This window comes from Giraffa tippelskirchi, chromosome X (assembly GCF_054371585.1).
Source record: "Giraffa tippelskirchi isolate mGirTip1 chromosome X, T2T-mGirTip1v1.2.pri, whole genome shotgun sequence".
NCBI lineage: Eukaryota > Metazoa > Chordata > Mammalia > Artiodactyla > Giraffidae > Giraffa > Giraffa tippelskirchi.
Genome location: NC_137289.1, coordinates 147,412,226 through 147,424,695, shown reverse-complemented (window position 1 = coordinate 147,424,695; position 12,470 = coordinate 147,412,226). Strand labels below are relative to the sequence as shown.

The 12,470-nt window shown below is 44.3% G+C and overlaps 1 protein-coding gene across 1 annotated transcript; it reads left to right on the top strand.

Moving 5' to 3' along the window:
- The first annotated feature begins 570 nt into the window (after positions 1–570).
- Positions 571–12,043, top strand: LOC145536633 (histone-lysine N-methyltransferase PRDM7-like). The gene is made up of 10 exons (XM_081566155.1): positions 571–697; positions 1,574–1,672; positions 2,057–2,180; positions 2,489–2,596; positions 6,646–6,695; positions 8,430–8,586; positions 9,422–9,523; positions 9,740–10,011; positions 10,490–10,557; positions 11,680–12,043. The coding sequence occupies exons 2-10, from the start codon at positions 1,598–1,600 to the stop codon at positions 11,924–11,926; spliced, it is 1,203 nt and encodes a 400-aa protein (XP_081422281.1). The 5' UTR covers positions 571–697; positions 1,574–1,597; the 3' UTR covers positions 11,927–12,043.
- The last annotated feature ends 427 nt before the right edge of the window (positions 12,044–12,470 follow it).

Genomic DNA, 12,470 nt, shown 5'->3' with positions numbered 1-12,470 from the left:
CATTCCAGTATTCTTGCCTGGAGAATCCTAGGGACGGCGGAGCCTGGTGGGCTGCCGTCTATGGGGTCGCACAGAGTCGGACACGACTGAAGCGACTTAGCCACATTAAAATTTAGTTAATTTCACCGTTTTCCCCTGAAGAATGCAGTACTCACCCCATAGGAGTTTTTGCTAAAACTGGATTTGACAAGGTAGGGCACCGGTGGGCCTAGGACAAAGTCCGGGAGCACGATTACCATCTGGTGGAGCCGAGATTCTAGTTGAGTGCACTGGAAGGAAACATCCAGCCTGAGGACAACCCGCCCACTTGAGGATACAGGCCTAAGAGGCAATGCCTGAAAACAAGCAAAGAAAATGGCCAGGACGCACCTGCGCGCTGGAGACTTCTCGACAGACACGCCCCCTGAGCAGCCATTCCCCGAGCGGTTGGGTGGGGCCTCCTTCTCTCTCCACACCCTCTCGACACCTATTGGCAGGACTGCCTCCGTCACAAAGCTGATTGGTCGCTTGTGCCGCACAGGCTACAGGCTGGCTGCCCGCCCTTCACTTCGCCTCAGCGTGGGAGGACTCGCCGCCATGCTGCTCTGAACGAACCTCGGGCTGGGGTTGGCAGCGCCGCAGGACAGCTGGGAGACTGACCAGAACGCGCCCTGCACAACCCTCATAAACCCTTACCGTGACGGCTTCAAATTCCAGGGTGAGAGGCCCTAAATCCCGTCCCCTTTGAAGAACCTGGGTCCTACCCTGAAGGGAGCTTGCGTCTCGTCAGCTTCAGGGACTACACGTCCCTTCACCCACAGAAACACCGAAACCCCTAGTGCCGTGACCCTCAAATACCTAGAGTAACCCCAGTTCCCTTCAGCCTGAGGCATGCTCAAAATAGCACCCGCAGAGAGACCAAATTTCCTTAACCTCGGAGACCCTGAATACCTCAGCCTGGGAGCTCTTAAAACTCTTCGTCCTCAAGACTCCCACTGTCCCTCCTGTCAGAGACCTAAACCCCCTTAATAAGAAACCTCCGATTTCCTCAGCCTCAAAGATCCCAAGTTCTCTCACCCTGCACATTCTACATCAGCCAAAACATCCCCAGTCCCCTCTTTCTGAGGATCCCAGTTCCTTCAGCCCCTGTGTCCCAGATCTCAAGCGGAGCAACTTGTCCCTTAAACGTAGAACCCATGTTATGCCCAGATTTTTCCGAGTCCCCAGGCGGAGATCCTCAAAACCCTTCTTGGAGAAATATTCCCTCTCCTGCACTGGAACAGAACCCTAATTTCAGCACGACCCCAGTCCAGCAGTTAGGGGCTTCCAGGTCTCCTCAGGACTCCCTCTATCACCCACAGACACGTCCCTCCCAGTGCCTTTCCTCAGAAGGGCTGAATTGTAGGGGAACCACAGACACCAAATCTAGTTCACATTAGGCTGGCCTGTCATAGCTGGTCAGGATCCGTCCATCCCACCAACACCCTCACTCCGACTTTCCCCACACCTTCCTGCCCTGGACACTCCACCCAAGGAAGACAGACCAGGCTCTGGACAGTGGTCTGGGCTATCTCAGCATCTTCTTCTTCCACAGGCACCTTGGCATTGAGGCAGTCCCATGGCCACGATCCCGAGCAGGTCTCCAGAGGAGAGCACTGAGGGAGATGCTGGGAGAACAGAGTGGAAGCCCATGGTGAGGTGGCATAGCTGAGCTCTAAGCCAGCTCTATAGGAAGGACATGGCACCGGTCTCTGAAGGACCACAGACTGCTTGCCTCAGCAGCTTAGTGAACTTCTCTGTGAACGTATACGGGATGAGAATGCCTGGTCCTCTCTGAGAGGATGGGGTGGATTGGGACAAAACAGGACACTAGCATCATCAACTGCTCTGTGTCCAGGGAGAGTTAGGAAAATGCTCAGTGTTTGTTCAGTTAAGCAGGACACAGGCCGCAAGAACTGTCTCACAGAGACCATCCAGTAGCTTCAGGCTACTCCCTGCACAAAAGGTGGAGGAGAAGTCAGCTCTAAGGTCTGACATATATTAGTAAGTCACTGATGGAATCTACTATTTTCCTTAGGCCAAAGATGCTTTCAAAGACATTTCCATATACTTCTCCAAGGAAGAATGGGCAGAGATGGCAGAATGGGAAAAAATCCGATACAGGAATGTGAAAAGGAACTACGAAACGCTGATTGCTATAGGTAACAGGAAGTGTTGGGTGCCTATGAGCCTGGGAAACATGAAACAGGTCTTCAGCCTCAGTGTTTACTTGGCCCTCTCTTAGGTGGCTTCATCTGCTCACAGTTCCCTTTTGTGTGGAGACTAACCTGGAGGAAATTTTTATTGTTTTGTACCAAAGTGGGGTTGACCCTGGCAGTGCAGAGCTCACCTCTTGCCTTGTTCTACCTTCTCCGAGCCCGTCCTACCGATTTCCCTGACTTTGTGACACTTTCCATTGCTTCTGTGCTTTGTGCCTCCTTCTTAAAACATATATTTTGCTGCTTTCCAGGTTTCAGAGCCATTCGACCAGCTTTCATGCATCACCGCAGGCAGGTCATCAAACCCCAGGCAGATGACACTGAGGATTCTGATGAAGAATGGACACCAAGGAAGCAAGGTGAGGGGCCAGGAGGACTTAGAGGTGTCAAGAAACCAGCCTGGGCTTAGGTCTCAACTGCATCTCAGCCATTAGCAAACAAAACATAATTTTCAGCATTCTGAAGTGGTTGTGGCCGAATATTGACATAAGCCTGAATGGAGGTGAAGGTATAGGTTTTCCAGTGTAACTCTCAGAAGTTTTATGTTTAAAATTTATCATTCTTTGTAAAAAGAATTATTTTTGCAAAACATCCTTAATGAAAGGCAATTAAACATACCTTAGACTATAAATTCACCAAAGAGATTTCTAATACTAATCTCATAATAATTCAGTTATTGGATTAAATCTCTTAGAAGAGGAAATGGTTAACATATTACGTCAGGATACATTATTTATGTGTGTATAAAAAATACCACCACATGATCTTCTTACCCTAAGGTGAAACTAATTCTTTGTTTTGATTCTTGGAAAGGATTTGAGAGAACTATTTATTCTTCCTGATCTTTCCCACATTTCACTGATCAGAGACAGCATCAGGTAAATAAAAATTGAAGTACAATCATTATAAAATAGAAGTGAGCAGCTCACTTCCTCTTCCACTGCTCAGAGAGTTTAGAAGAGTTAATCTGCCTAGAGTAAACAATTTAGATAGTTCTAGGGCTCTCCATCTGTGGATTTCTGTTTTCCCAGATTTCTAAAAATGATTTATTTAGTTTTGGCTGCACTGGGTCTTCATTGCTGTGCACGGGCTTTCTCTGGTTGTGGTGACTGGCTTCTTGCTGCAGACCACATGCAGGCTCAGTAGTTTGTGACACACAGGCTTAGTTGCCCCGCAGAAAGTGGAATCTTCCTGGACCAGCGATCAAACCTGTGTCTTCTGCATTGGCAGGCAGATTCTCATCCACTGTGCCACGAGGGAAGTCCATCTGTTCCCTTAGGTTATTAAAACTAGTGTAAGAAACATGAGAACCAAAGGTTTTGACATGAAGAGAGATTCTTCATAGGGAATAATACCCCACGGTTCACCGTGCTTCTACACATCTTTACCTTCTTAATTTATGAGTGTATGGTACACTATTGCTAACTATGTACACATTGATCTACAGCAAATCTGTAGAACTTTTTCATCTTACAAGCCTGAAGCCCTACACCCACTGAGCAACAATTCTCCAATTCTTCCTCCTCACAGACCTTCCCAACCATGATTTTATTGTATGTTTCCATGGATTTGATTAATTTAGATACTTCATAGCAGTGGAATCTTGCAATATTTGTCTTTCTCTGATTGGTTCACTTCACTTAGCATAATATCATCAAGGCCCATCTTTGATGTAGCATATGACAAAACTCTATTTTAAGGCTTCAAAACATTCCATTGTGTGCATGTGTATATAATATATAAAAGATATACATAACTTTTACCTGTTTATCCACCAATGAGCATTTAGATTGCTTCCACATCTTGCCAACTGGGAATAATGTGGCAGTGACCATAGATGTGCACACGATTTATTCAAGATCTCGCTTTCCATTTTTATGGAAATATACTCTGGAGTTGGATTGCTAGATCATAGGGCAGTCCTAATTTTCTGAGGAAACGCCATACTGTTTTCTATAAAGTTTGCAAGATTTTACATTTCCAACAACAGTGTATAAGGATTCCAATTTCTCCATATCCTTACCAAACTTGCTATTGTCTTTTTATTCATATTGGCCATCACAGAAGGTATGAGATAATTTCCATTGTAGTTTTAATTTGTATTTCCCTATTGATTGGTAATCTTGAACATCTTTTCATATCTTTGTTGGCCATTTGTGTATCTTCTTTGGAGAAATGTCTATTCAATTCCTTCTTCCACTGTGTTAGTCAGCTCAGGCTGCCATAGCAAACAGACTGCATGGCTTAAACCACAGAAATTTGTTCTCTTGCAATGCTGGAGCATGGAAGTTTGATATCAGGGTGCCATCGTGGTCAATCAGGTTCTCTTCCTGGCTTATAGGTAGCCTTCATATTGGTGTATGCTTATTAACCCCTTATCAGATACATATTTTGCAAAGACTTTCTACCATCCTGTAGGATGTCTTTTCACTTTGTTCCTTTGTTTCACTGTTCCTCTGTTTCACTCTGTGTCCTTTGCTGTACAGAGGTTTTAAGATTAAGGTAGTCTCATTTGTCTATTTTTACTTCGTTACTAATACTTGTGCAGTTGATATCATATCTAAGAAATCATTGCTGATTCAATGTTGTGAAGCTTCACCCTTGTTTTTTTTTCTAAGAGTCTTACCAAGTCTTACATTTAGGTCTTTCATCCATTCTGAGTTGATTTTTCTTCATGATGTGAGATCTTCATTATTTTGCATATTGATATATTTTTTCCCCAGCGCCACTCGTTACAGGGATTAAACTGTCCATGTTGTCTCGACACCCTTGATGAAGATCATTAGACCATGTATACAAGAGTTTATTTCTAGCTGTCTATTCTGTACCATTTATTGGTATGTCTGTCTTTATGCCAGTGGGCTCCCTCAGTGGCTCAGCAGGTGAAGAGTCTGCCTTCAATGCAGGAGACACAGGAGATGTGGGTTCAATCCATGAGTTAAGAAGATCCCCTGGAGAAGGAAATGGCAACCCCCTCCAGTATTCTTGCCTGAGAAATCCCCTGGACAGAGAAGCCTATTGGGCTACAGTCTAAAAGGTCACAAAGAGTCAACATGACTGAGCAACTAAGCATGTGCTTTATGCCAAAACTACACTTTTTGGTTACTATACCTTTGTGATATGTTCTGAAATCAGAGGCCTCCAGCTTTGCTGTTCTTTCTAAGGTTGTTTTGCCTATTTAGGGTCCTCTGAGATTCCATATTAACTCAAAGATGGATTTTCTATATCTGAAAAAAATTCCATTGGGATTTTAATAGGAATTGCATTGAATCTTTAAATTGCTTTAGGTAGTATGAACAGCTTAATAATAGTAAGTCTCCAAATCCATAAACGTGAGACACCTTTCTATTTACTTATGTCAGATTCCTTTCAGCAATACTTTGTAGTTTTCAATCTATAAGTCTTTCATCTCCTTATGTTTACTCCCAACTATTTCATTCTTTCTGATACTATTATAAATAAGATTATCAGGACTTCTCTGGTGACCCAGTGTCTTAGACTCCACACTCTCAGTGTGGAGAACTTGGGTTCAATCCCTGGTCAGGGAACTAGATCCCACATGCCACAACAAAGACCTTGCACAAATCAATAAATACATATAATCAAAAAAATTAAACTTAGCTCTTGACTATAGCTTTAAAAAGTAAAACATAAATAGGATTGTTTTCTTATTTTCCTTTTTGGAATGGTTGTTGTTCATGCATGGAAAGATACTTGAATTTTGATTTTGTACTGTGCAACTTTCTGTGCAGGTTTTTGTGTGTGTGTGTGTAATTTTAAAAACAAATACAATATTGTAAAGTTAAAAAGTACATAAATAAACCAATTTAAAATAAACAAAAAAATAAAAATAAAAACTTTCTGCACATAAAATCATGTCCTCTGTGAAGAGACATAGATTTACTTCTTTCTTTCCAAATGGAAGCCTTTGGTTTCCTTTTCTGATCTAATGCCCTGGCTAGGACTTCTAATATTATGTTGAATAGAAGTGCTGAGAATGGGCATCCTTGTCTTTTTTTCTTGATCTTAGAAGTTTTCAGCTTTTCACTGATGACTATGATGTTAGAGATAGACTTTTCATATATGACCTTTATTATATTGCAGTCTCTTCCTTCTATTTTTACTTTGTTGAGTATTTTTGTCATGAAAGTCTACTAAATTTATTAGATACTTTATGGACATCAGATGAAGCACAGATGAAGTTTCATTTTTTTTTTTAATTTTAATAAAGTTATGTAATGCTCCCAGTGGAAGTATAGGAGTTGATGATACAGAAATCACTTTCCATTCCTCCTTTGGTAATCCTTGTCCTTGTCACTCTCTGGCTCAGAATTCTGTGTCCTTCCTTAGAATGCCCAGAGTTTGGAAACATTTACCAACCAAAACACTGATTCTCATCATTCTTTAGGTAAACGTTCTGGGAAGGCCTTCAGAGGGCAGCACAGGAAACACCAGAAGGTGAGTATTTCCCAAATCCTGTTGACAAAAAGATCCTCCTCATGGATCCAGTCACAGGTGAGAATAGGAGAAAACACAGAGATCCTGGAGACTGCTGCCTTCCTGTCCTGCATCTTTAGCACAATGTCTGATACCATCACCATCTTTATAGTTAGTAAGAACAGCAACAACAGTAGGCTGTTCTATTGTTACACTGTTTTCACAATATTTCAGACTTTAAGCATTTTATGTGAATAAATTTACTGAAACCTTAAAACATTCCTACAGTACCTATAAGTAGCTATATATCTATCACCATTATAGATCAAGAAACTGAGGTACAAAAATGTTTGATTACATGCGTGAGATCACAGTATCACTGGTGGTACAAGCTAATCCAAAGCACCTTCTATAACCCCCTTACAAACTGGTTAGAACTTCCATAGTTCTATAAAGTTTCTTCATACATCTTTATATTATTCATCTGAGAGATGTTTTCAACCTCAGTTCTTTCGTGTTGTGCCAGTGAGGGATCTCGGACTAAGGGAAGCTTAAGGACATGTTGGGCAGTTTGTAGAGTGGACGGTCCAAGATGAAGAAGGTGGCATGATCCCTACCTCAGAGACTCCTACTCCAATAAGAGGAAGTAACTCACAGCCCTGACAAGCCTCAGGTTTATGACTCAAAAACAACAAATAAGAAAAGAACTGAAGGACTTCACATAGGTTACCTGCTTTTGAGTAGAAACTCATCATCTGGACAAGATTTCAAATGCTTATTCTTGTAGGAGGAAGTAACAAGTCCTTCCTCTGAGCTCTGATTAGACAACTCTCCTGTTTGGAATCATTTGTTTAGCCTGCCCCTGTTTTGTGAGCTTTGAGAGCGTAGCCCATACCCGTTAATTTTCCGAAGTCCAGGCCAGATCAAAGCACCCGAGGGCCCTCTGAATGTTTTGTCAATGAGTGACTCCACATTTAAACATTCATCTAAGAATAAGAAGGTCAAGGAATACTGAAGATAGTATTTGTGAGCTAGACTTCAAATATAGAGGCAGTTGAGGGGATATATTGATGGTAGGGATGTACGCTCACATTCATACTGTATTAAATAGCTCACACAACGATTTGTTGAAAGTTATTAAATTTCATGTCAACTATAACATTAAGAATTAGCATGTATACCAATTTACGGAACAGGAAACTGAGGAGAACCAGCTAGTTGTACAGCCTTCTTCAAGGAGAATTGATGAGGCCAGCTACTTTAATTCCAAACATTGTCTCTAGGATGTGGCAGCCTGCAACATTCTGCTCATTTTCTTTATTGTCTGAATGTGTTTTGTGGATCATCTTTTCTCTTCTCAATCTCACTGCTTTGTCACCTTATTTTCCAGATGTGTTTTGTCCCCTCTGTAATTTTCCCTACTTCCTCATCCATCAAAGGTCCACTAATTAATAGGAAACCTTACGTATTTCTCTATGAGCCCTTACCCTCTTCTTTCCCTGACCTCCAGCTGTTCTCCCTGCCTTGCTCTCACTTTTATGCAGAAAGTTGAAGGGAAAGAACCTTAAGATGTGAATTCTAGTTTTGATTCACTACCCACTTAGGTCCTTCTGTTACACTGCAGTGTTCAGACCCCGCCTCCACCAGGTATTTCCAACAATTGTCAAAGTATTAACTAAAGTCATCCATGTGAAAACACTTCATACAGTCCTAAAGAACTAAAGAAATGCATGTTGTCTTTTACTCACATGGAAGAGAATGTCCAGGGGACCATTAAATAAGGGAAATAGTTTGAAGAAATTGTCGGGAGCAGCAAAATTGCTGAAGAAAAGTGGCTCCAAGCAGGATCAGAAACCAGCACCCCCTCCCAGAGAAGCAAGGACCCCTGAACAGGACCCCAGACACCAAGTCGGTAAGAGAAAATTTGGGGAGTTCCTCAAATTGGGGAGGTCCTCCAATCTCTATGGAAAAGCTAATAAGTGTGGCCTAGGTGTGTGGTGTGGACTTTGGGTAGGCGTGGGTTTAAGCTGGATTGATCTGAGACACGAAGTTAGCACTGGGGCCTTGGGAAAATCTTATACATTTTCTGAGGTCCTGATTGCTCATCTGTAAAGTGAAGATACGGATACAGAACTTATACAGTGTTTGGAAGCATTGCATTGAATGCAAAAGTGCTGACACCTACAAGTAGTTGAATAAATCCAGCTGTGATGATAGGGACCACGCTTTGTTAACATTTATACACAGACCTCTACTCAATGTCTTACGTGTCACGCCTTAACATACATTTTCTGAGTAGATGTGTCAGTGAACTATTTCCTAAGTAAGAAGGTTGGGAAGTTAAACCTACTAATGGGAAGTGCAGGAAGCTAACACTGAACTGGGCATCTGCGGTCAGTGTGGAGCCTCAGTCTCCTGAACCAGTAGTTAAAGGGAGAAGAAACAAAGGATAGAGAAGGGACTTCCTGGTGGTTAAGTGGTTACGACTCTACACGTCCACTGCAGGAGGTGTGGGTTCCATCCCTGGTCAGGGGACTAAGATCCCACAAGCCGTGCAGCATGGCCAATAAATAAATAATGTACCATTAAAACATAAAAATACAAAAGTAAAAGTTTGAAAAATAAATGTGAAGAAGTTTTAACAAACTGTATAGATGGACAAGCAGGAGATCTCACACTTTCTGATAAAACAGGGACTAACTCCCCAGACCCCATCCACCTTGCTTAGCTTCTGTTCTCCATCTTAGAACTCGGAAGAAAGGAGACTGAAGTGAAGAGGTACAGTCTACGAAAAAGAAAAGGCCATGTGTACCAAGAGATCAGCGAACCCCAGGATGATGACTACCTCTGTGAGTGACCCCACTGGCCCATTCATGGAGAAGGGGTTATGAGACCTTGGTACAATAACCTCACCTCACCATTTGGTCCCCCAGTCATCCCCTTCCTCTATGACTTGGGGTACAGGATCGAGGCCAAAGGCTGTGAGTGCCCCAGTTCTTTCTGAAGGTCTTTACGACCAGCAACATCACTATACCTCCCCTCATCCCTGTTGCTCTCACCTCCAGATTGTGAGGAGTGTCAGAACTTCTTCATCGACAGCTGTGCTGCCCACGGGCCCCCAGTCTTTGTAAAGGACTCTGCAGTGGAAAAGGGGCATGTCAACCGCTCAGCCCTCACTCTGCCCCCTGGGTTAAGTATCAGAGTGTCGGGCATCCCTGAGGCTGGGCTCGGAGTGTGGAATGAGACATCCTATCTGCCGCCGGGCCTGCACTTTGGCCCCTACGAGGGCCAGATCACAGATGATGAAGACACCGCCAGGAGCGGATATGCCTGGGTGGTGAGAAATAACCCTCTTTCCCTGTCCTCTGGCCTCTAATCGCTTGTGTGTGATGGTGGGGGGTACTTCATGTTTACATGCAAGGACATGGATGGTGATGACATGGTCGGCAGTGACACAGTCAGCCCTGTGTACTGTGTGCACTGGGCGTGGACACAGGACTTCTATCTAAAGGTCAGAGGAAGGTGGGAGACAGTGGTGCAGGCACACAAGACTTCTATCTAAAGATGAGAGGAGAGGTGGGACACAGTGGTACAGGCATACAGAAGTGACTCTTGTGGAGCCCTTGCCTTCAATGTACCAATAGACTCAGACTTGAAATGATGATTAAGGAGCTTACTGTGTGGTCTGACTGGTGGTTGAATCCATGCAGGCTGAAGAGCACCAATGACAGCAGAGGGAAAGTTCTTCTATTACTTCCTACCAAAAAATAAAATAAAATAGAGAAGAAAGCTTGTATCTCTTTTCTGACACTCAGGTCACCAAAGGGAGAAATAGCTACGAGTATGTGGATGGAAAGGACACATCTTTGGGCAACTGGATGAGGTGAGTGCAGGGAATCTGCAGTTTGTAGACATCGCCCCTCCCTCAAGTCCACACCCCTTTCCTTCTCAGCCCGTCTCCCTCAAAAGCTTTCACATCTTTCCTCTTTTCCCTCCATATCATGCTCTTTCATTTCAAAAGACATTAGAAAGAAAGAAAGAAAAATATACCATGTGCCCTCAAAATATAAGTCTATATGTTCAGCAAAACTGAGGTACTTGAAAACAACTTGAGGAGTCTAGATTCACCGGGGACACTTCAACTCACTTAATTGACACTTACCAAGCACTCTATGTCCCAGTTTAGACAGGGAACTTCGTTACTGAAGCAGGTCACACAACCCATGTCCTTTTGGAGAACATACTGAAGACAGACATTAACCAATTGATTTTAGGAATAGTAACCTTAATTTTTCTATTTTTGAATAATGGCACAGTGCCAGGATAACCTAACATGGGAGACCTTGTGTCCATGTGGCCAACAGCCTCCCCAGGCTCTGTTCCAGTGAGAAGTGGTCCCTGAGGCCTGAGAAGGAATGGGGGGCAGGATGGCCATGAGCATGGCCGTTTTCTGAGGGCCTCTCATTTCATCAGGGCAGGCAGAAAGTGAATCAACTATTACTGCTCTGGGTCTCAGGCTATGTCAGAGCATTCTCCATGTTTCCATGGGAGGGGGTGGGCAAGTGAATAGGACCCTGGATATACGTGGTGAGATTGGAGAAAAGCCTCTGGAGAGAAGGCAGGCTGGGGTGAGTGCTGAGGGGTGTGTGCTAGCCTAGGAGCACCAAGTCCTGTGGAATGAAAGAGAACTTAATTTAGAGTTTAGAGGAGCTGGAGGTCACCAGTCTTACAGACAGTCCAGGTGGAGACAAGTCTGGAACTGGGCTCTGGACAATGGCTAATTAGGTAAGGAGAGAAAAGCATTCCAGCCAGGAAGAGTACCGGAAACAGGATCTGGAAATAGGAATTCACACACTCAGGTCGAAGGTGTGAACAGAAGGTCCCCATGAGGGGCGGTGGGAACCATGGCGGCCTCAGAGCCTGAAGGCAAGGAGCTGGGTGTGGTCCGACAGTGGAGGGGTCTCGTCACCTGTGGTTTCTTTCCCTTTCCTGGCCTTGACCCCAGGTATGTGAACTGTGCCCGGGATGACGAGGAGCAGAACCTGGTGGCCTTGCAGTATCACGGGCAGATCTTCTACCGAACCTGTCGGGTGGTCAGGCCGGGCTGTGAACTCCTGGTCTGGTACGGGGACGAGTATGGCGAGGAACTCGGCATCAAGCGGGACAGCAGGAGGAAGAGCAAGCTCGCGGCCAGAAGAGGTGAACGCCGCCCCTCTTCCAGCACCCCACCCCTTCCCGGGGAGCTTCCCTAGTCTGATTCTGAAGCGGAGTCCAAGCCAGTCTCAAGTCAGTCAATTAAAATGCCTCAGAATCTGATTCACTTCATAAGACTGTTAGCAAAAACATATTAAAAATATTAGTTCTAATTTTCAATATTTCATGCAAAAAATATGCAACATCACCTTCTGCTGAAAGGCTTAGAAGCAAAAAGCAAGTTTTCTAGCATCTACCAGCTCTCTCACCGTTACCAGTCTCTTCCTCATTTCCTCCCATTTCTAAGGGACGTGCGTACAGTGATTTGCATTCAGTCACTGTTTCAGTTTGTTGTCATGTGAGTTCATACTCTGTGCCAGACGGGGCTCCATGCACTGAAACAGACAGAACCACTGCCTTGGGGGTAGCATGGGCTTCATACCAGACAGGGGCTGGGGCTCTGAGGAAAACCAGTGCAGGAAAAGTGCCTCGGATCAGCATGAGCAGAGAGTGGGGTGTGGCAGAGGATGGTGGGGCAGGGTCTCTGCAGAGATAACACCTGTGGGAAAGGATTCCAGGCAGGGGAGCAGCCAGTGCTGCAGC

Bases quoted from the DNA above. Each gene is read 5' to 3' on its own strand.
- LOC145536633 (XM_081566155.1), top strand. From the start codon at position 1,598: ATGGCCACGATCCCGAGCAGGTCTCCAGAGGAGAGCACTGAGGGAGAT. The intron at 1,673-2,056 runs GTGAGGTGGCAT...TATTTTCCTTAG, and splicing joins GAACAGAGTGGAAGCCCATG to GCCAAAGATGCTTTCAAAGA. The intron at 8,587-9,421 runs GTAAGAGAAAAT...TCTCCATCTTAG, and splicing joins GGACCCCAGACACCAAGTCG to AACTCGGAAGAAAGGAGACT.